The sequence below is a fragment of the Anomaloglossus baeobatrachus genome, chromosome 1 (assembly GCF_048569485.1).
Source record: "Anomaloglossus baeobatrachus isolate aAnoBae1 chromosome 1, aAnoBae1.hap1, whole genome shotgun sequence".
In the NCBI taxonomy this organism is placed as follows: Eukaryota; Metazoa; Chordata; class Amphibia; order Anura; family Aromobatidae; genus Anomaloglossus; species Anomaloglossus baeobatrachus.
The window spans coordinates 333523496-333548700 of record NC_134353.1 but is presented as its reverse complement, the minus strand read 5'-3'; the positions used below and the strand labels follow the sequence as shown (position 1 = coordinate 333548700).

Genomic DNA, 25205 nt, shown 5'->3' with positions numbered 1-25205 from the left:
GGTGTTTTCTGCACTTCCCGGGGATACTCCTGTTGGAAATGAAATCGGTGAACAGCTTGCACTGAACAGCAAGGCAGTAGCTGAGCCAGTGTAGGTGCCATGCTGACAGGTGCCGCAGCCTTTGTGTCTGTCACCCTGCTGGCAGCACACTGGGTGCACCTTGCTGTACCTTGCACTGAGGGTCCCTCCCTCACATTCCTGGCCGCCGCTCCTCCCTCACCCGCCTCCATCAGCAGCTTCAGTATTATGGGAGGGAATTGACGGTGAAGGCAGGAGATGGGCGTCTGGGAGTGCTGTGCCCTTCAGCTGTGAGGAGTGGACGAGCAGGTGAAGCTGAGGCGAAGGTGTGGAGCCGAGGCTATGAGGCACATCGCAGGGCTGACTGGGGGCACAGCAGCATGGCCAAGGAGCTGAGCCAGGAAGAGGTGCTGGATTTCCTGTGCCAGGCTGGAGGGAAGGTGGCCAATGCCTCGCTGCTGGCACACTTCAAGCACTTCCTGAGGGACCCGCAGGCGCCGGCAGAGCAGCTCCACAAGCGCCGGGAGAGGTTCAAGCGCTATGTGAACTCCGTGGCAGTGGTGAAGCCGGAGGGAGCTGTCAAATACGTGGTGCTCAGGAGCCGCTATCGCGATCTTCTGGGAGAGGACTTATCGCAGCCACCGGCTCCTCTACAGCCTGACCACCAGGAGGAGGATCAGGTGCCCTCCGTGCCGCATCCGGCTCAGGTACGTGATGGCAGGGCATGTGGCCAACTGGGGACATCTGCACAAGTTCCTCATCAGCAGGGTGCAGTCCTTATCTCAGATGTGGAGGCAGTCTCCTCTAAGGAAGTTTCTTCACATCCTGAGCCATCTCGGTGGACTTCACCAGCTCCTACCCATGGATCTACATCCTCCTGTCCCACCTCATCATCAGCCAGCAACACCCCATCCCCAAAAAATAATGGGCATTTACTGCACAGAAGCCCATCCATAGAGCATGAGACCAGTCCATCAATCAACAGACCTTCAGCTCACCACCTACAACCTGCTAATACCTACCTGTCCAACTCCAAGACCTCATCACCAGCCATCAACACGTCTTCACCCCAAAATAATGTGACTTTTCTGCACAGCAGCCCATCCACGGATTACAAAACTAGTCCATCAGTGATCAGAGCTTCACCCCACCACTCACAACCTGCTGATATCTACCTGTCCACATCAAAGACCTCCTTATCTGAAAATAATGGGTCTTCCCTGCACAGTAGCCCATCCATGGAGTATAAGACCAGTCCAACAGTGATCAGAGCTTCACCCCACCACCCACAACCTGCTGATACATACCTGTCCATGTCAAAGACCTCCTCATCTGAAAATAATGGAACTTCCCTGCACAGAAGCTCGTCCATTGAGAATATAACAAGTCCAGTCATCAGAGCTTCAGCCAACCAACAACAGCCGGTCAATACCTACCTGTCCACCTCCAAGACCTCTTCACCTTCTAACAAGAGTAATCTTTCTTCAAACCAACCATACAACAACCGGCCCTCCCTGGATGGAAGCCTTGACATTCCTGAGATTCCCTCCCAGGTTCCTGGTGAACACTTAAAAACCTCACCTGTTGGACAAAGGAAAACCAAATCTACTAATCCTGCTTTTGTAAATGCAACCAGCAGGGATAAGGAGGTCCAAAAACATGGATGCTATGCCTGTACTGAGCCACAGTCATCAAATTTCCACTTAAATGGTACTTTTCCTCCAGGGGAGCACAAAGACTATGCAGACCCTGTACAAGATGATCAGCAAATGCTTACTTTGTATAATCAGCTGCCACCTTCGCCTCCCTCTTCCAGGTACATAGATTCACCACGCCCTTCCCCCTCCCTTCAGTTCCCACATGGATCAAGCATCACTTCTGCAGATGTTCAGCTGGAAGATTATCAGTCAGCGAGTCGCAGCCCCTCTCCCCCGCTACCCCTCTATGATATACATGATATGTGGATGTCCAAAATGCCAGTCTTTAAAAGCATCAGATGCCAGCTTTCCTTGCAGGATATGGAGGACTTTGTGGATCAGGAGAGCTGTGGAAGTGAAGGTAGTGACAGTGGGGAAGGAGCAGATTGTGACACTGAGCACAATCTCGATGAAGACCCCTCGAGTGACTCAAATAATGACAAATATGTACATTACATTGAACAGAAATGTGAGACCACTAGGAGATGTCCTCCTGGTAGAAGGTTCCTCAGCATCAACGAGCAATATGATAAATTTAAAAGTTCTGCCCCCAATAATGTGAAGGACACATTAGCAGAATGTGGAGTAGAATCTGCTGAACCTATCCTAATGAAAACGGAGTACAGTAAATCTCCATACACCACCAAATCTTTCCTCACCGACCAAGCTCCTATATTGTTTGCACTGGCCGGGAACCCACCAAGGCACAAAATGAGTGCTCGAATGCGAGAAGTAATGTCATCCTCAGATGATGAACTCATTGAAAGGGATTATAAAAAGAGGCGGCGTCCATCCAGAACTAAAAGACCATCTAACATTGTGTTGGCTGCTCCACAGCCAGATGTAGACTTGCTGCTAACAGTGAAGCCTGTGAGCTCCAATTGTTTTATGACCTATGATATTCAAGACCAAAAATCTCTCCATGCACAATATGAACCCAAAGTGAAAACCGATTCAGTCTTTAAAAAGACTTTTAGTTATAAACCTTCCCCCGTCGTCCCCTTGGATTCGATGGAACATGACTGGATTATAAAGTCGGCAATGGGGTCTTGGCTTCACGTGTATGGATTGTTCATGGAGGACCCAAGTTTAGCATTGCGGAAAGATTTCATCTCTGGCTTTACTGCTTTTCACTGGTTTGCCAAACACGGTGTTACTGACATGTTTCACAAGTTTATGGCTGGTGCCAAAAAGGCCGGGATTCATCTGGATGCTAACGTCAAATCCAATGGGGGTTACACTCCTTTACACATAGCCGCTATCCATGGGAATCACAAGGTAGCGGCCATGTTGGTAGAAAAACTGAATGTAGATGTGAGGTTGAGGGACAATAGTGGTAAAAGGGCCTGGCAATACCTGAGCTGCAACACTTCAGGAGAAGTATGGCAGCTTTTAGGAGCACCGAAGGGGAAAACCATTTTTGCATCTCGTGCCTTAAATATCACTAGCAGCACAAGCGCACAAAACAAATCCAGCCAGATAAATAGAAAAACTTCCTTAGCTGCTTTCCTGAAGCCACAGCATCAGAAATGGAAAGCGAGCAATCACCCTGTTCTTAGGGAAAGAGAAATCTACAGTGACTGAGCAGAAAAGCTCCTGTTCGGTTACACTTTTCCTCCTTGTTTGAGCTGAGGGTGTAAGACGGCGCTTCCACCGGTGGGTCTGACGTCTATAGTGGGAGAATGCATCTTGTAGGCTGTGCCATATAGGCTGTAGATCGTGAAAGAACAAAAATGTTGCATGATTAGTAGGGTTAACCTTTTTGTGTGAGTCTGATTCTTAAGGGTGCTTTACACGCTGCGACATCGCTAGTGATCTCGTTAGCGATGTGACACGCCAGATCGCAGATAAGATTTGCTGAAATCGCACATAGGTCATTTTTGTAGCGCCGGTCACGTGCGATCTCGGCAAACCGTAGATGCGATTTGGCGTGTTACATCGCTACCGAGATCGCTAGCGATGTCGCAGCATGTAAAGCACCCTTTAGTGTAATGTTAAAGTGGTTGTCAACGAATTAAGAAAAAAGTATTCAACCGCTGGGAAAGTTGTAAAATGAATCAAAAACTCACCTGTCCTGTTGATCCGGAGTCGCGCTTCTAGTGGACTTTCACAATTTCTGTTACTTTGCTGTAGAAGTCACGCTCTGTCCATCCATGTGAACACTGCAGGTGATTACTGACCCCGGTGGGGATAACTGTATGTATAGCACAAGTTTTCTGTGGCCAATGATGAGCTGCAGCGGTTATGTGGTTGTACAGATTGTGATCAACTGCAGCAATGTAAACAGACTGGAGCACAGGCACTAGAGATGGAGAAATTATCGTGAGTATTCCCTACTATTAGATAAAGGTTAATAAATCCTGGACAACCACTTTAAGGTGGTCAGTACTTGTTAAACTACAAATCACCGGGGATCAGAGGTCGGTTCATAATAAGAGCAATAGATATTAGGGGCTGATTTAGCAGTGTTTACTAGCGTAAAACACTTTGAAAAGTCCCCAAATTTGTGCACAATGGGAAGTTGCACCAAAAAAATTGCAACTTTTTTGGTATTTTCACACCAATTCTGGTCAGCTTTGCCAAAGTTAGCAAGGTGTGGCAGCGTTGGCCTGCCGAGCTCATCAAAAGTTATGGCACTTTAAGTGGTGTAACGTACACCAAATGCGTTACTCTAGTCCCCTTCTGGTTAGCCGCACTGCACTAAGATGCGCTAAATTCATTAGGTGGCATGGTCCTTTTAAAGGGACTCTTGTCAGGACATTTTTGCTATGTAATTTGAAGCCAGCATGCTGTAAGAGTTAACATGCAGTTTACAGCCAGCTGTGTCTTATCTCAAAGTCTGCTTTTGTTAACCTGCAATGTTAGATTAAGCTCCTTATTTTTATCTTTAGTGGGTCTGAGGAGCATGTGAGCCTAGTCCCTAGCAGTGTCTGTCTTTGGAAATGTACACTGAAAGCCTGGTGTGGGCAGGGGCAGCTGCCAGAGCTCTGCTACATGTTAAACATAATATCTTTCACTGTGTTAGTACAGCTGCACCCAGTAATCTAAGTGATACATCGTTACATTAGGAATCCCTTTGACTACATCAGATGAGGTAGCAAAAACCTGCTAACAGATTCCCTTTAATACATTTAGCACATCCAACTCTTGTACTCCCATTAAGACTGGTGTTTGAATCAATCCCTATAAATTTAGATTCACTTGTACAATCTTCTGCTGACATTAAGAACATGATATATCAGGACTGCTTGATATAGGGGCTGAGACCCTGATACCAATGATGTGTCACTTATTAGGCTTAATGATATTTCCATAACGAATTTTTGCACAGATTTCTGCTGCCGTCGGTGGTAGGACTGCATTTCTGTCCTAATTTATACCACTTTTTTGGTGTTTATTATGATGAATTTGTGAGCTGTGTTTGGCCATGGCCCTTCCCAATAAGCTCCACGCACTTGGCAAAAAGATGGCGGAACTGGCCAGGATTGGTGTAATTTTGCAAAATGTAGACACTTTTCTATTTACGAGTTGTGCAAAAAGTTTGTGATTATTTCAAAAAGTAGAAATCTAGAATTGTGGTGAAAATTGTATGGGAATCGGCTCCCAAATGTGCAGCAGATCCTTACCAATTGGCTGGATCTCCAGACAACTAAGGGACATCTGTGGCAACTTAAAGGATATTATTAACACAAATGTTTAATGTATCTGCGTATAACTAGTCCAATTGTTAATAGGACTGGGGTTTTACAGCAAAAAAAAAATCTTGCCCGAATACCCCCCCCCCCCCCCCGCCCCAAAAAAAACAATAGCACAACTGAGCACAAGTTGAGTGATATGTTGGCGCATGTTCATTCATTTCAATCATGCTGTAATGTACAAAAAGAATGAGGCGAGGTCTACGTGACAACGTGTTGTGCAACAGCAATTCACAGACGAGTCGTGCAGCCACAAATTATCTGTGTATCTTGTTTGCCATGTGTCATGATGCGACTCGTGACCGAAAATCCAACACATTTGGAAATGGTTGCAACTCTTTGTCGCTAGTTGTAATACAACCCTATAGGAAACCAATAGGGACGATTTCAGCATTGTGTGATGCATGTTGCCGTGTAGTCCTAGCCTTATTCTTACAATGCACATTTGTGATGTATGTGTAATAATTTACATCTTACTTCTGGGCTCCCCACCCCTCTGGGGTTTGCATGGACCCTGTTCAGGAATCCAAAGTAGCCTGCGACAGCAGATGAGTGGTGGAAAAGAGGACGACGGGCTAAGCATCCGCTCCATTAGTTTATAGGAGTTACCGATACGGCAGAGCCAGCACAGATCTGTTTCTGTAAAGCTGGTGTCACACATAGCGACGACGACAACGACGTCGCTGCTAAGTCACCATTTTCTGTGACGTAGCAGCGACGTCCTGTCGCTGTCGCTGTGTGTGACATCCAGCAACGACCTGGCCCCTGCTGTGAGGTCGCCAGTCGTTGCTGAATGTCCTGCTTCATTTTTTTGCTCGTCGCTCTCCCGCTGTGAAGCACACATCGCTGTGTGTGACAGCAAGAGAGCGACGAACTGATACGAGTAGGGAGCCGGCTTCTGGCAGCCTGCGGTAAGCTGTAACCATGGTACACATCGGGTAACCAAGGGAAGCCCTTTCCTTGGTTACCCGATATTTACCTTAGTTACTAGCGTCCGCCGCTCTCACGCTGCCAGTGCCGTCTCCCTGCTCCCTGCATACATAGCTGGAGTACACATCGGGTAATTAACCCGATGTGTACTCTGGCTAGGAGTGCAGGGAACAGGGAGCCGGCACTTGCAGCGTGAGAGCGGCGGACGCTAGTAACTAAGGTAAATATCGGGTAACCAAGAGAAGTGCTTTCCTTGGTTACCCGATATTTACCTTAGTTACGCTTCCACGTGTTGCTGCTGGCTGAGGGCTGGTCACTGGTCGCTGGTGAGATCTGCCTGTTTGACAGCTCACCAGCGACCATGTAACGACGCAGCAGCGATCCTGATAAGGTCAGATCGCTGGTCGTGATCGCTGCTGCGTCGCTATGTGTGACACCACCTTAACTCCCATAGACTCCCATGGAGCATTCCTCACATGCATCACTTACTGCCTACTTATCCAAACATCCATCGCTCACAATGCACAACACCAACACTGTATAATTGGTTTACCCCTTTCCACATACCATGCTATTAGACCATGAAGCATTATTATTAGACCAAGATTAGCTCACGAAGCATCTCTAGTGCTGATATTATGTATTTACTGGTGATGGCACTACCATGCTTGGGTACTCGAAACGAGTAGGTCGGACGCTGCGATGGGTACGACTTGAGTACCGAGTGTAATGGAAGTCAATGGGAAACAGTAGCATTTTTCCAGAAGATCTTTCTGAAAAATGCTTGTTTCCCAGTGACATCCATACTCAGTACTTGAGTAGCGCCTGTGCTCGTTTCAAGTACCAAGCATGGTAGTGCTCGCTCATCAATAGTACCAAATACATAATATCAGAGCACTAGAGGTGTTTAGTGAATATTCCCACCCCGAGAGCCAACTTTAGGATTGGAGCTGGTGCGTACATGGCTGAGAGCTCAGTGTCTGGTGCTCCGCTGTTCTCCTTTAGTTGCCGTCTGCACATTCTGATCTAGGAGTGTGAATTTTGATAAATTTTACATTAGAACTCATCAGCTAGGATGCTACATTGGTTAACTCCTTATTGTGCTAAGCCCCTTTACAGTCCAAATTATGCACTTTGGTTTAAGTAGAAACATTAACAATATTAATACTGCACAACATGCATTCGTTGCCCCTGTTTGGTGGTCTGGTCCCCCCCACCCCGTGGCTATGTACTACCATGCACCGAGTCTTCCTTTTGACCATCTCCAGTAAGTATGAGCCATTTACGGTATATAGCATCTATAATATATCATGCTGTGATTCACAGACCAAAGTCAACTTTTTTTTTTTTTTAATTTTTCTGTTTACGTAATAAATTGCAGAGCTAGAATATTTTTGATAGTAATAATATTTTTGAGGTTATTTTGGTACTCGTTCGTGACACTGATCTATAACGAGCTGATCAGAGGACATTACTCTTAGCGATATACTGTGGTTCACCTGCTATTAATTTTTAGTGTGATAGTCTGCCATCTGGGAAAAAATACAACTTATAAAAAAATAAAACCTCTGTTTTTTCCGTCAGGAAAACAATATTAGACATTTGCATGGGCAGTTTATAATTGTTTTTATTTGTAGTCAATAATCGGATACAAATGAATGAGAAGTTTGTTTTATATTTCTTAAGCGATTTCCCCCCCCCCCCCCCTCCCCAAATTAAAAGCATTAAAAACTGCACAGTGCGAATATGCAAACAACCCAATGTGTGAAGTAGTGCGAGGCCGGTATATCTAGCATAGCAATAACTGTCCATACGTGATCATGGGTGAATGTCTCACCTGTATTCCGGATGGACGTCTTTACTACTGTATTGCCATCTGTGTGTAAATTTGTCATTTTTAAAGTGTTTATTGTACATAAATAAATAAGGATTTTTTTTAAAAACAGAACTATTTGCCTGTGTGATGTACTACTGTTTTTTACTCAGTTGAGAACTCACCTTTGTATGGGGTATGTTCATATACAGTTAAAGGGATTTTTCGATTTCAGGAAACTTCAGTCCCCAGGTGTAATTTGTTATTAAAAAAACAAAAAACCGCAGCTGTATTCACCCTCGTGGAGCATGTGATGTTGCCCTGATGTCTTTTATTGTATACAGTGCTAACAGAACATTGTCAGTGAATCAGCCTATCAGTGACCTCCGTAGCTCATGTAAAGAGCACGAGCCTATCAGCTCACTGGCTGCAAGTGACATCATTAGTGACCTCAGTAGCTCATGTAAAGAGCATGAGCCTATGAGCTCACTGGCTGCAAGTGACATCATTAGTGACCTCAGTAGCTCATGTAAAGAGCATGAGTCTATGAGCTCACTGGCTGCAAGTGACATCATCACAGCAGACCTTAACTTAGACCGGCCCCTGTCCAAGAACTGTATATGGGCCCTCTGGAGCCCAATAACGGATCATAATCCACAACTAGACCAGTTTTGGCGGTAGAAGTGGGCACCTGTTGCTCCAATGATATGTCCGCCCCCGGCCTGCCAATATCTTGCCTTATCCATATTTGTATTCTGCATCTGTCTTACAACTTTTTCTGATCTGATTTTATGTATGTTTGGTTAATAGGATGGCTCATAACCCAGTAAGTTTTTTTCTAAGCCATCGTGCGATACTTTAACATGTCCAGGCTCCAGCCACACTTACACTAATTTTGCTGCCAGTTAAGGCTATACTGAAGGAATTCCATTTTGCCCAGTATGAAAAAAAAAAATCACTACTGAGCAGATCTGCTTCCTTTTTAGGATGTTAAAATTGTGACAAACAGGTATTTCTCTTCCAAGATGTGTTCCAGAAACTCTGCACTCGTGACAGTGGATTCCCGTAGAGAGCACGTTTACATGAACTGACGCTGAGCGAAACGAGCAAAGCTGGATGGTAATAAACGTGAATAAAGACTTTTATGTTTTTCCGGCTGATACAGTCGCAGTGTTTGCATTGTTTGGTATTCATGTGCATGATCACAAGAAGGAAGCGCAGACAGCTCAATAACAGGTTTGGCAGCTGCTGACTCATCCAACTTGTCAACCTCATATTGAACATTCTGGGAGTTTTGACTTATAAACACCTTTTAAATCCCTAAAGACTCATCTGCTGTAAAAATGGTAATTAATTTTGCAGTAAATATATTATATTGCAATCTTTGAAGTCATTACCATAATAAGTGTTTTTTAGTTACATTTTTAAGGCTAAAATTGAGCAAAAGTATAATTTTATTGCCTAAGTTATTTGCTTATAGCAATCAAACAAGTATGGTTCGGATTGTGATGGCTGTAATAAGGCCTTGCTTAAATGGTCAGTGTGCTGTCTGCGTACGCAACGGGGGTTTCCAGTCTGTAATCACTGCAGACTTGGGAATCTTCACATTGCACGTGCTTTGAGCATTCTCTGGTGCCACCAGCTGGGGCTATATGACTACAAGCAGGGCTGGGGCAAGGGGTAGGCACCTGCCTAGGGTGCTAACCATTGCTACCCGACAAGGGGAGACACTTTGAGAAACATTGCTGAATGCCTACTGCCGCATCTTCTTTAGGCCACAGAACCACCATCAGTACATTAATAATTCCCCAGAACCACCATCAGTACATGAATTATGCACCAGAACCACCATCAGTACATGAATAATTCACCAGAACCATCATCAGTTTTGTGCAAACTGTATTTGTTGCATGACTGACGCAAAAACTATGATATGAATCTCTTTATCATGGGGGTTTGTTTATTTTCAATTGGTTTATCTGCCAAATGCTGGACACTAATTGAAATAAAAAAGTCAGCGACCATTATAGTTAAGATAAATACGTCGTAGGTTGTGAAGGGTTTATGTTCATATTAGCAATCTTTTCAGTCCTTGTGGAAAAATGTGCAATTTTAAGTTGTTTCCACAATGAGATTTTGGTGATTAATTTCTGCACCATTTTTGCACTTATTATGTAAATTAGGTTATTAGGTTTTCGTTTTTGATGTGTTTCCGTAGCAGAAAAGCACTAAAAAAAGCATGTGCGTTTTTTTTTTTTTACTTGCGTTTTCTTCCCCATCTAATTCAAGTCTTTTAGAAAAATCTGCCCATTAAACTCTGTGTACTCGCAAGAGTAGTTGACATGGTGCCTATTTAACCTGTTCAAAGCAGTTTGTTTATGCTGAATAAGGCCCTGTGCACACGTTGAGTATTTGGGGAGGTATTTTGCCTCAGTATTTGTAAGCCAAGACCAGCAGGGGGTAATAAATCCAGAAGTGGCGCCCGTGTTGCTATTATATTTTTCCGCTGATTATTCCACTCCTGGTGTTGGCTTACAAATACTGAGGTAAAAACCTCACCAAAAACTCAATGTGCACGGGGCCTTACAAATACTGAGGTAAAAAAAAACCCTCACTAAATACTCAGTGTATATGTACCTTACAAATTCTGAGGTAAAAAACTCATTACTCAATGTCTGTATGTGGCCTTACAAATACTGAGGTAAAAAACTCCCCAAATACTCAGTTTGTACGTGGCATTACAAATTCTGAGGTAAAATATTCCCCAAATGCTCAATGTGTTCATGTGGTCTAATAAAGCAACACAGGCATGAAATTGCTATAAATCCCAAACACTTTGCTGCAACTGTGAGACACTGCATTTTTGACTCAATAAAAATACTCGGCGTCAAAAACTCAGTGGGCACACAGCCTTAAGCTGGTGTCACACTAAACGACAGCGACAACGACGTCGCTGTTACGTCACCATTTTCGGTGACGTAACAGCGACCTTGTAAGTCGCTGTTATGATCGCTGCTTAGCTGTCAAACACAGCAGAAGCAGCGATCATAAGGTCGCTGTGCTACATGTGCAGAGAGCAGGGAGCCGCGCTTAGCGCTGGCTCCTTGCTCTCCTGCAGCACACATCGGGTTAATTAACCCGATGTGTGCTGCAGCTACATGTCACAGTTCAGAGAGCAGGGAGCCGCGCTTAGCGCTGGCTCCTTGCTCTCCTGCAGCACACATCGGGTTAATTAACCCGATGTGTGCTGCATCTACATGTCACAGTTCAGAGAGCAGGGAGCCGCGCTTAGCGCTGGCTCCTTGCTCTCCTTGCTACAGTATACATCGGGTTAATTACCCGATGCATACTGCAGGCACATGTCACAGTGCAGGAGCCGGCGCTGGCAGCAAGAGCGGAGGCTGGTAACCAGCGTAAACATCGGGTAACCAGGGAAAGGTCTTCCCTTGGTTACCCGATGTTTACGCTGGTTACAGCTTACCGCAGCTGCCAGTGCCGGCTCCTGATCGCTTCATTTCGTCGCTCTCTCGCTGTCACACACAGCGATGTGTGTGTCACAGCGGGAGAGTGACGACCAAAAAATGAAGCTGGACATTCAGCAACGACCGGCGACCTCACAGCAGGGGCCAGGTCGTTGCTGGATGTCACACACAGCGACAGCGACGGGACGTCGCTGCAACGTCACAGAAAATGGTGACGTAGCAGCGACGTCGTTGTCGTCGTCGTTATGTGTGACACCAGCTTTAGGCAATTAATACTGAGGTAAAAAAAAAAACAAATACTCAACGTGTGCACGTGGCCTTATAGACCAGAGTTGTGCATGTAGTAGGAGGCAGTGGATGTGCACAGAGGGTAGTACAGAGCTATTCAAGTCTACAATTTGATGACTAGTCCGGCCTAATTTTTTTTTCTTTTCTATGGCCTAAGGGCTTTGTCAAACAAGCATGTGTTGTGTTTTGTTTTGTTTTGTTTTTTTTTTTTTGTTTTTTTTTATCAACAGCTGTAGTAATAGTCACCTGTGGCAGTGGTTGACGCATAATGCCGCACCTTTAAGGCTCTTAAGTTAGGGACCCACTGAGAGGTTTGTCATGACATCTCAATGGGCTTCATACAGTCTGATCAGAATGTTAAACTAAGAACCTCATGTCCTGCTTTATACATTTTTATCTAGCGGCATTAGCTCAACTGATGATTTTTGGAAGTGCGGTCCATGTCTTTATCTACAGCTGTCACAGCGCATGTTTTTTTGCTTTGTGTGCCCAACAGTCTGCACCTGGATCAATTTTAGTAAATGTTAGTTCACATGAGCGATTCAATTAATTTTTCCATACCAGCATATTGCATGTGATAAAAAAGATAATTCATGCACAGATCTGCAAAGTGTACAAGCACATGGAGCCTATTGAGTCCACAATTTATGAATGTTAGTGGCACGACTTTTGGCTAAACTCAGCCGAAGCTTTTTTGGTTACTTTTGTGTTGTTTTTTTTGCTGGCGTTTCTATTATGTGTATACAGTAGTGAGCGGCTTCCAAGCAGAAGCCACTTGAAGAATAGTCAGACAACTTCTTTTAACCACTTTGCGTGTAGAAAAAGGTCAAAAGACTTAAAAGGGTATTCCCATCTCCTTGATCCCATCCCAATATGTAATAGGTGTAAAGCTAGAGTCACACTTGCGAATGTCTTGCGTGTGACTCGCACGAGTATCGCATTGCATCACCCACACGGCCTGATGCTCTCCGGGACAGGAGTGTCTCAGCTGCATAGAAATACATGCAGCCGACCTGCTCCTACCAGGAGAGTGTGCAGCCGTGTCCGGTGATGTGAGACTGGGTGAGTCACTCGCAAGTGTATAATAATTATAATAGCAAATACCTCCAATTTGAAATGTAGTATACCTTAGTTCTCCTGATATTGACATGTCTTTTTCCTCATGTGCAGGGCATTGCAGCTTTTGACCACCTTTTACCTGCTACTTGCTTCGAAAGCCTTAAGACTTAAAGGGATATTCCCATCTGCAAGATCTTATCCCAATATGTAGTAGGTGTAGTAATAATAACATATCTCCACATAGAAATGTAGTATGGTATTTTTTAAAAAACTATGACTTACCTCTTGTGAAGGGCATTACATTAGCTTATGTATCCAAGGTTGTGGACACCCATATAGGGACAGTTAGTTGCTTGTGGTTGTAACCATGGATACCAAAGTTCCGGCAATGCCCTGTACATGAGGTAAGAGAGATGGCTATATCAGGAGAACTACTGTATACTACATTTGTAATTGGAGGGATTTGCTAATATTATATATTTTTGTAATAATTAATAATAATAATAATAATATTATTACACCTACTACATATAAGGATAGGATCTTAGAGATGGGAATACCCCTTTAGCCTATGCACAGCAAGTCATATGTTAAACATATTCATTCTTTTTAGCCCCCTTTTTTTAACCACTTTTTAAGGCTCATTTTGCATTAGATCCACCAGTAAAAAAAACAATTGTGAAGGAGTTTCCACTCCGAAACGTGTTGAATAAATGACTTTCTAGGATTAGTCTTCAGTCCTTTATCATAGCAGCGCTTGTTTTAACCCCTACCTTTCATTACCAGCTATGTTCACATTATCAGGAGCTTTATACTGTCTCTATTTGTAAATTTTTGGGGAGAGAGGAATGTATTCTTTTTTTCCCACGATAGACATAGAGCAATGTATTCCTCTCTCCCCATTGAAGTATATATGAACGCTCGCACTAAATGGACCTTAGCGAAATGATAAAATGGCCGGCTTATGATTAGTACTTCTAGGGAACTGGTCTAGTTTTTGTGTTGGTTTTGATAAATCGGACCCATATAATATATATATATTTTTTTTTTATTCATAGTCTTTTATAGAGCTAGGTAGTAAATCCCTATGTGACAATCCCAGTTTTATTTTTTTTCTATACCAGTTTTGGGTTTCCTACATGCACCAATGTAAATGAGCAGTGCCCGTAATGCGGCAGAAGATACTGTAACTAAAGCTATTAGTGCATGTAATTCTATCCCTAATACATCCAATACTCCTGACGAGTCCATCTTGATGCATGTAGCTACTCTAGGGCTGCTCGATAGTCAATACATTGTCTGGCGCAGGCTCTTTGTTGCTGTAAATCCAGCTCCTATGTATATCAATTTACCATGACAGCGAGTAATCAGAGCTCCTGCTGCCCATTTCTTCTCTCCCCGCTGCAGCAGGTTTTGATTCTGCTCATGCGTTTTTTACATTTATAAAATGGTGTTAACCCCCTAGGGTAATTTCCCACATGCATTTCTCCAGGAGATTACCCCCAGCACAAAATCAGCCGCAGATATGGATGTGAAAATGGTAGGTTACACATTTCACCTATTGCATTGCAAAGGGTAAAAATACACACCGCCATCCACAGGATGAAGAGCAGCACCGGGGAGGTCTAGGTGTCACTACTGTGGGGGGCGCTGAATTTCACTACTCTAAGGGGCTCTGGATGTGGCTTGTGACCCCTTAACCCCCATGTGATTTTCCATTTTCATTTTATCCTCCCTTTCTTCCAAACAGCCATAACCTTTTTTCATTTTTCCGTCCATATATCCATATGAGGGCTTGTTTTTTTTTTTTGCGGGACGAGTTGTACTTTTGAAGAACACCATTCATTCTGCCCCTCAAAAAAATTCCAGGTGCAGTGGAATTGCAAAAAAGTGCAATTCCTCAATTTTTTGGGGGTGGGGGGATTTATATTTACCATGTTCACTATACGGTAAAACTGACCTGGCATTATGATTCTCCCGGTCGGTATGAGTTTGTAGATACAAAACATGTGTATTTTTTGTTTAAGTGCTGAAAATAATTCTGAAATTTGTCCCAAAAACTGTTCAATTTTCCAAGACCCGTAATGTTCTAATTTTTTTTTTAGGTCTGCAGCTGTGTGAGGACTTATTTTTTTGCCTCCTGAGCTGATATTTTTAATTACATAATGTTTTATTACATTTTATTGCAATGTTGCAGCAACTAAAAAATATGTAATTCTGGCATTTGTCTTTTTTTTTTTTCCCCAGTTACATACTGTAGCTTACCAAGAAGATTAATCTATTTTACATTTCAATAGATCGGCCATTTCTGAACACGATAATACCAAATGTGTATTTTTTTTCTATTGTTTTATTTTCAATAGGGAGTGATTTAAACTTTTTTATTTTACTTTTTTCATATTTTTAAAAACTTTTTTTTTTTTTTTACTAGTACTTTAAGGCGCCACTGTCACTCGCCTGTTAGCTGCAAGTTGGCTGATGAGATCAGCTGACATGTGCAGGGAAAGGTGCGGACTCAGCGTGTGAGCCTGCATCAAAGGCAGGGAGACGACCAAGGACCTACTGGGACATCCTTGGTCGTGAAGGGGATAAGGTAAAGTTTGGGGAACACTGATCTAAGCTGTCGGTTCTTATGATTTCTTACGGAACTCAAACATAAGATGCGACCTACTATCTTGACCTTTTAAGGCCACATGCATACTGTGCGTATTTGGTGAATTTTTTTTTCCCCTCGGTTATATGTAAGGCAAAACCAGGAGTGGGACGATAAGAGAAAAAGTATGAGGCCGGTGTCACACTTGCAAGTGCCTTGCGCGAGTCTCGCACTGTATCACCCGTCACGGACTCACACTCTCCTCGCAGGAGCGTCTCAGCTGCATAGAGATGCATGTAATCGACCCGCTCCTGTGAGGAGAGTGTGAGTCCGTGACGGGCGATGCACCGCGAGACTCGCACAAGATATACGCGAGGCACTCGCAAGTGTGCTCGCAAGTGTGACACTGGCCTCATAGAAACACGGGCACCACTTCTGCATTTATTACCCACTCCTGGTTTTGGCTTACACATACTGAGGTAAAAATCTCACCAAATACTCAATGTATGCACGGGGCCTTGGGCCCCTTTCACACATCCGTTTTTTGCCATCAGTCACAATCCGTCCAATTGTGAAAAAAACGGATCCAGCACTGGATGCGTTTTTTTTTTCTCATTGACTTGTATTTAGCAACGGATTGCAACGGATGGCCTCATGTTACATCCGTCGTATGACGGATCCATCGACAAATGTGACGGAGACCACGTCCATAGTAACGTTTTTTGTGTGCGTCTAAAAAAACGGACTGCGATGGAATTCGTCGCCATTTGTCGTTTGCTGTAATGGAAGCCTATGGGCGCAGGATCCGTCGTTATCCGTCAAATGATGGATCTGTCATTGGATTCCGTTTTTTATAACCGAGCAAGGCCCAGAAGTGTTATAAAATCACTGCTGGTCAAGAAAAAAATGGTACGACGGATCCGATAATTTTTTTTTTTCTTTGTTATACAGGATCCATCACATCAGTTTTTTACCACAATCTGCAACGTATCCGTCGCATCAGTCATATAACGGATTGTGACTGATGCAAAAAAACTGTGAAAGAAAGAGGCCTTAGAGGACCACACTTCACAGCTTTGCATGAAATACTATATTATTTCAAAGCCATGTATGTTACACATGATGAACTGGATTGAATTCTCTGGCCTGATGGATACTCCCCAGAGTGCTCTCTCAATGATTGTAGGATTTCCCGAGTGACATGAGATCTAATGGCAGCATGTACTCATTATTCCACAATCAGTATATTTGCTATCAGCTATATCTCAATCATACACAAGCCATGTACATATAACCATTTATTGACCTCGACTTGTCTTCATAGGGATTTTAATCACATTGTTCTGTGCAGTTACTTTGTCTAAAAAAAAAAAAGCACAAACCTTAATCAGGCACATAGGATTTTCACACCGAATATCAAGTGACTATGGCTATTTATATATGGAATGGCTGCCTTTTGGTTTCCGTGATAATTTAACCTGTGCTGTGCGAGAACTGTCTGACTTGTTTACAGGTTTGATTACTGATTATGAGATTTATACCGGTTTTCATTACAATGATTCATATTTCTGTTTTAATAATCATCTTGACTGCAGCAATCAAAATGCGCACTGTCCCCCCCCCCCACCCCCCGTAATTTCCTGTGAAGTCATTTCTAAGATGTATTACTATAAGTTGATTTTAATTTCTTTTTCTAGAATTATACGGTTGTATCTTCCAATTGACTGATTACCATAAGAAATGCTTGCTTTCCCAGCTCTCATATTAACAGGGGCTGCAATGTGTGAATTCCAATCTCTTAGTTATGTGTTGGGATTGTTAGCCTAAGGGTCCGTTTACATGACCCTAACGTCACTTGTTTGCTGATCGACTGTCATTTATTAGCCTTCAGATCCGCATTGAGTAACCGGTAATAGCTCACCAGTGCAAAGAGGGTGGCTATGAGGGCAGCACAAGTCCTGCTTACTAAGGAGGATGTGCTGCCAAGAACAATGAGCTTTAGTGCAGCACTTAAGATCATTTCACCCGACAAATGAGTGTTTTGCTCATTCGTCAGGTGATAATCAGCCAAATTGGCTGCCGATCATATAAGAGCGATCTTAAGAACACTTGTTTACGACAATCTTGCAGTGTAAATGGACCTAGTAGAGGTTGTCCACTACTGCAACATTGATGGTCTATCCATAGGATAGGTCATCAATGCTTGATTCGCTGGGGTCCAATTCTACGCACCCCCACGGATCAGCTATTCTTGGTGCTGGTACCAGGCGGTCAGAAATGCTCCGTTCCGCAGCTGCCCAGTCTTCTGACAGTGGCGCCGGGTACTGCACATCCACCTGCTATGGTTTGAATGGGAGGCGATAATGCAGTAACCAGCTGCGGCCGCTATCCGTTCACAGGGCAGCTCCAGCTCCAGGGCAGCTCTGCATTGAGAACAGCTGATAGGCAGGGAAACTTGGTGTCGGACTGTGGCTGATCAGACATTGATGACCTATCCTAAAGGCGGCTTTGCACACTACGACATCGCAGGTGCGATGTCGGTGGGGTCAAATCGAAAGTGACGCACATGCGGCGTCACTCGCGATGTCGTACTGTGTAAATCCTAGATGATACGATGAACGAGCGCAAAAACGTCGTTATCGTATCATTGGTGCAGGCTCCGACATTTCCATCATGCCGGTGCAGCGACAGGTACGATGTTCCTCGTTCCTGCAGAAGCACACATCGCTGTGTATGAAGCCGCAGGAGCGAGGAACATCTCTTTACCTGCCGCCGGCCACAATGCGGAAGGAAGGAGGTGGGCGGGATGTTTACATCCTGCTCATCTCCGCCCCTCCGCCGCTATTGGCCGCCTGCCGTGTGACGTCGCTATGGCGCCGCACGCCCCGCCCCCTTAGGAAGGAGGCGGGTCACCGGCCAGAACGACGTCGCAGGGCAGGTGAGTGCATGTGAAGCTGGCATAGCGATAATTTTCGCTACGCCAGCTATCACAAGATATCGTACCTGCGACGGGGGCGGAGACTATCGCGTACGACATCGCAGCATCGGCTTGCGATGTCGCAACGTGCAAAGCCCGCCTAAGGCTAGGAGATTGATATTAAAGGTAACCTCTTTCATACTTTGAAGTTGGGACCCATTACAGACATTGGCAGAATTGCTGCAAGTCCATTCCTGACTACAAGGGGTGATTACCTAAACTAAGAAAAATCAAAATCTGGATTGTATGCACAGTACATATAGGTCAGATAGTCTTGTGTATCAATCCAGTGCCATGGGATTTGTTCCATAGTTGACTCCAATGTACATTATAATTCTACTGGAAATTTTTCCCATTATTTTGTCAATCTGTAGGCATATAATAAATTTCCTTTTTTTTTTTTTTGCTTAGTTTTCTATGTTTTTAAAGGGAAAAAACCTCTCACTTTTTACAGTAATACAAACTGCTGCTTTGTTTAACTGATATTAAACCAATAGGGGAGAATTACTTAAACAGCATTTCTGTTGCCAATCTTAAAGAAGCTGTCCAGGACTGTGATATGGCTGAGCTATCTATAAAGCCTCTTTTACCAGCCGTGAATCATGTACATTTCCTATTTGTGATTTTCATGGATATAACATGTATCCATTAAACTCAATGGTGCTATTCACATGTCTGTAATTTTTTGCACACACATGGCTGCAAAAAAACATGAAGACCTGTCCGTTTTTTGATCCGAGTAACTGATCAAAATTACCCATACAAGTCTATGGATTTTCATACCTGAAAAATCACTGAAACGATGATGAAAATGATGAATGATGATGAAATGATGGTATAAACTCACACAGACCAAACAATAATTAAAATACTCTCCAGAGTCACTAACTAAACTCTGATAATATAATAATAATAATCTTTATTTCTATAGTGCCAACATATTCCGCAGCGCTTTACAATTCAGGAGGATCATATACAAACAAGTAACAGTTATAGAAAATACAATATTTAGAGGGAAAAACAAGACAACCCTGCTCGTTAGAGCTTACAATCTACAATGAGATATGGGGGTGGGGGGGGGGGGCAAGGTACAAGTGATTATTTACAATGACAATCCATCCATCTCAAGGAAATGGGGGATAGATAATGGCTTCCTGGACCAATTGGCCTGAACCTTGAGATGCATTTGGGTGGCATGGAGTTTGACGTGGGGTTATGTTGTGAGAAGTTGTAGAGGGACTATGTGAATTGGATTTGATTAGGGAGTGTGATAGGCCGACCTAAAAATATGCGTTTTTAGGGTGCGTCTGAAGCTGAGTAAGTTATGATTCATCCTAACTTCTTGGGGTAGAGCGTTCCAGAGAATTGGTGCAGCTCGGAAGAAGTCTTGGATCCGGGAGTGGGAGGTTCGAATTAGTGTGGATGTTAGTTGAAAGTCATTTCCAGAGAAAGTCATTTCCCTCTGATGATGAGAAGTGGCATTTAAGGCGCTGGAATCTATGGACGAATATGGTTTACCATAGCTCCCAGCAGCCTGCAGAAGACCCCAATAGCGGTCATGTTGGCAATTCTTTGAAGCCTAATTATAGGCTGGGCTTTATCGAAGACAGTGATTTTAGTTATATACTGTAATACACTGGTATCAGTACTGGGGGACAGAGGGGTGGTTTCCCCAGGCCTCGCGATTACCGGGGCACACCTGTAGCTACTGCCACTGTTAACTATATCGGCAGGCGCAGCACAGTGATATAGTTAGTCTCTGTGTTAGATCAGGGAGAAATGATCTTCTTACACTGCCGCTTTCTATTCTGTGGACTGCAGGGCATTTTAAGCCTGCGGTCTACAAAATAGCAAGATAATAGTGCACACCCAGGATGTCAGAGTCCCAGCATGGTGATGACGGACTCTGATGTCCTGTGCGATGATTTACCTGTGCTGTACCCACCAGGACCCTGTATCCTGGATTAGGTGAGAATATGATGTGTGTTTTTGTTTTTTTTTTGCAATGCAGAACAGGGAACATATACACCAGGATGGGGATTTATATACCTGAATGGATGACCGATATACCAGGATGAGCCCAGGGTCAGGACAGATAAACCAGAATGGGGGGACATATATACAGTACCTGGGTGGGCCAACGATGAGGGGACATGTATACCAGGATGGTTCTAGGATGGGGATATATACACTAGGATGGGGGACATTTACCAGGAAGGGGCCCTGGATAAAGGTCATTCCTACAGGATGGGGGAGATTATATAATGAAGGGGGAGCAACACATATTTTATAGGGTCTAGAAAGCTACAAAGCCCCATAAATTTGAACAGTATGCAGGGGTGTAGGAATAGGGGGGCAGGTTCAAACCTTACACCACTGACTGGTATATCAGATGACTGCAGGATCAAGCCCAAAGGTGAATGAGTCACTGAAAATAGAAAAATAGAGCACACTAATGCAGTCTTTGCATCTTTGTGTTATCCGCTTTTCACTTTGTGTTTGGAGAAGCTTGAAAAAATCGCCAATAGTTTTTATATAATATGTATTATAATACAAGAAAAACAGATGATATACAGATGGTAAAACTACAGCGCAAAAGCATGAACCAGCAGAATGATAAAAGACACTACATTTTTCACATATTTAAAAAAATGGCCCAGTAAATTCAGCCGTAGTAAGCTCGTTTGCACCCCAGTTGCCCTATACTGCTCTATTTCACTGATTTAAGAATCTTTATGTTGGTAAAACCTTGTGGGACATTATTAGGGATTCTGAATTCACAGGAGCTAACAGCTTAATTTCCTCCTACACACTCAACAATAACAATTCTTCATGGCTTGTTTTCAATTGCATTTCTAAATTGGGACCACTCTTATTGTAGAAACAAGCATACTAATCAAAACCACATCTATATGTCCCTGGCTAATATATACTGTGTGTATAATATAAATATAATTTTATATATATATATATATATATATATATATATACAGTCAGGGCCAGAAATATTTGGACAGTGACACAAGTTTTGTTATTTTAGCTGTTTACAAAAACATGTTCAGAAATACAATTATATATATAATATGGGCTGAAAGTGCACACTCCCAGCTGCAATATGAGAGTTTTCACATCCAAATCGGAGAAAGGGTATAGGAATCATAGCTCTGTAATGCATAGCCTCCTCTTTTTCAAGGGACCAAAAGTAATTGGACAAGGGACTCTAAGGGCTGCAATTAACTCTGAAGGCGTCTCCCTCGTTAACCTGTAATCAATGAAGTAGTTAAAAGGTCTGGGGTTGATTACAGGTGTGTAGTTTTGCATTTGGAAGCTGTTGCTGTGACCAGACAACATGCGGTCTAAGGAATTCTCAATTGAGGTGAAGCAGAACATCCTGAGGCTGAAAAAAAAGAAAAAATCCATCAGAGAGATAGCAGACATGCTTGGAGTAGCAAAATCAACAGTCGGGTACATTCTGAGAAAAAAGGAATTGACTGGTGAGCTTGGGAACTCAAAAAGGCCTGGGCATCCACGGATGACAACAGTGGTGGATGATCGCCGCATACTTTCTTTGGTGAAGAAGAACCCATTCACAACATCAACTGAAGTCCAGAACACTCTCAGTGAAGTAGGTGTATCTGTCTCTAAGTCAACAGTAAAGAGAAGACTCCATGAAAGTAAATACAAAGGGTTCACATCTAGATGCAAACCATTCATCAATTCCAAAAATAGACAGGCCAGAGTTAAATTTGCTGAAAAACACCTCATGAAGCCAGCTCAGTTCTGGAAAAGTATTCTATGGACAGATGAGACAAAGATCAACCTGTACCAGAATGATGGGAAGAAAAAAGTTTGGAGAAGAAAGGGAACGGCACATGATCCAAGGCACACCACATCCTCTGTAAAACATGGTGGAGGCAACGTGATGGCATGGGCATGCATGGCTTTCAATGGCACTGGGTCACTTGTGTTTATTGATGACATAACAGCAGACAAGAGTAGCCGGATGAATTCTGAAGTGTACCGAGATATACTTTCAGCCCAAATTCAGCCAAATGCCGCAAAGTTGATCGAACGGCGCTTCATAGTACAGATGGACAATGACCCCAAGCATACAGCCAAAGCTACCCAGGAGTTCATGAGTGCTAAAAAATGGAACATTCTGCAATGGCCAAGTCAATCACCAGATCTTAACCCAATTGAGCATGCATTTCACTTGCTCAAATCCAGACTTAAGACGGAAAGACCCACAAACAAGCAAGACCTGAAGGCTGCGGCTGTAAAGGCCTGGCAAAGCATTAAGAAGGAGGAAACCCAGCGTTTGGTGATGTCCATGGGTTCCAGACTTAAGGCAGTGATTGCCTCCAAAGGATTCGCAACAAAATATTGAAAATAAAAATATTTTGTTTGAGTTTGGTTTATTTGTCCAATTACTTTTGACCTCCTAAAATGTGGAGTGTTTGTAAAGAAATGTGTACAATTCCTACAATTTCTATCAGATATTTTTGTTCAAACCTTCAAATTAAACATTACAATCTGCACTTGAATTCTATTGTAGAGGTTTCATTTCAAATCCAATGTGGTGGCATGCAGAGCCCAACTCGCGAAAATTGTGTCACTGTCCAAATATTTCTGGACCTAACTGTATATATCAAATATTTCTGGACCTAACTGTGTGTGTGTATATATATATATACATATATATAATATATATATATAAAAAATCTACATAGATAGAGATATAGATATAGATAGATAGAGAGATAGATAGAGATATAGATAGATAGATAGAGATATAGATAGAGATGTATATGAGAGAGAGAGATATAATATCTATCTATATATTTATATCTATATCTATCTATCTCCAGTATTGCATTGTGAATTAACCAATTCAATGGTAGTCTCTAAAGCTTACATGGCTCCAGGGACAGGGAGTAATAATTGGTTACATCAATCTCAGACTGTATTTTTCTAAAGGGCTGAAATTTCTCGTGGAACATTCTTTGTACCTGGACATTATCTCTCAGCTAATGATGGTGATTGGACAAGGAATTCCTGTGCTTTTCTGGATGGTTACGTTCTACATGTGCCTATTCAAGACATACAAAGGGAAGTAAGCTTGAGATGATGGTTCTTATGTCTAGAGATTACTGAGATACATAGAATTATTTCTCCTGAGTACGTTTATTAATTTATTTCTACTTTGAGAAGTTGAAGGCTGCCCCTTCTTGCAGTATCAGAGAGTGCACAGTTCGGGCCATTGGCACAGCCATGCTACTGGTCACCGTCAATCAGTGGGAGAGCACACCGTTCACTGGTAAGCAGGAATCTGGCAGGCAGTGAAGCGTTGCGCTCCTGAACAGCAGGATGACGCAAACCAATTTTAAGATCTGAACAACAATTACAGCAAAAATCTTTTCTAATGGTTTGTGCAGACTGCCTTTGTTTTTGTTATTTTTTGTACAAGTTGACAATTGGGCCACTAGACAGAATTTGTAGGTGTAATCTAAAGGTTAAAATTATTACAATGTAAAGATCTGAGTTTTATCACAGAGTTGGGTACCAATTTAAGGGACTCTGTCAACAGATGTTTGCTATTGTCAGCGTTAAAATATAAGTGGACTCCTGCGCTGTCGTAATGAAGCAGTCAGCAGTGATGATTAATTTGTGATTTTTATCTATGTGTTTCAGAGAACACGTCTCCTTCCTCAGAATAAATGACACATGTACATGATCGTACTTGACTCGCCCGCTCCAAGGCCTTAGGTGACTCGGTGTCGGGCCGGACTAGTCCGGGGTAGTCAGCGGTGGCGGGGCCCGACTCCGTGACCCTGGTGGAGTCAATTAAAATGGCGGTGTGGGGGAGACGGTAATAAAGTTTATATAAAATTCGTAATGCCACTTGTGGTAATTTGCAGCTATACAGCCGCGGCTGCTGGAAGGGACCTCCGGGGCTGATATGTTATGGCAGCTGAGGTGTTTCTTGCTCTCCACACGTAGAGCGGGTACCTCGGGGCAACCTTTGGTGCTTGGTAGAGTCTATGGTGTTTGATGATGTGGTGCAGGATAAAGCAGACGACACAGGGCTTGCAGTTAAGTTGTTTACTCACTGTTCAGTTTCAGTGCTGCAGCTGACCGGTTATCCACAGAATGCCAGGATCCGCTGTCAGGGACCTCCGCCGATTCAGGATAGTTCAAGGGTCAGTACCGGTGCACCCCTCTGTGTCCTTGCTGGCTGACTCTTTAGCGCCAAACTGTACTAGGCTGTCTTGCACCTCCACCACAGGACCTGTCCAAAGGTGGCTGACCTAAGTCGTATCTTGCTCCCCTTTGCCGGTGATCTGTGGCAGGTTGTGGCCTTGGGCGCCTGCAACAATCTCCCAGGCCTTCGGTTTCACTAAAAGTAATGTCTTTCTTCTTTCAGTCTAGGGACCGTCCCTGTATTGCAGCCGGACCCCTCCACCCGGTATTCTAGTGGAACAGGGCCATGGGACGTACTTCCATGGCACCCTGGAATCTCTTCTATCGGTGTCACCTGGGCCTAACAAGACCCCAGGATCTCCACCAGGAACTTCCTTCTGTCTCTATCTTTTCTGTCTGCTGTCCATTCCTGACAGCCCACCTCCTCACTCCTCTACTCCTTCTCTCTCTGA

General features: G+C 43.5%; 1 protein-coding gene across 1 annotated transcript; it reads left to right on the top strand.

Annotated features, from left to right (window-relative positions):
* The first annotated feature begins 273 nt into the window (after positions 1-273).
* On the top strand, positions 274-6354 carry SOWAHB (sosondowah ankyrin repeat domain family member B). The gene has a single exon (XM_075352086.1). It carries the CDS (start codon positions 399-401, stop codon positions 3297-3299), a length of 2901 nt encoding a protein of 966 aa, XP_075208201.1. The 5' UTR covers positions 274-398; the 3' UTR covers positions 3300-6354.
* The last annotated feature ends 18851 nt before the right edge of the window (positions 6355-25205 follow it).

What these genes read in the sequence shown, in the direction of transcription:
- SOWAHB (XM_075352086.1), top strand. Translation starts at nt 399, where the DNA reads ATGGCCAAGGAGCTGAGCCAGGAAGAGGTGCTGGATTTCCTGTGCCAG.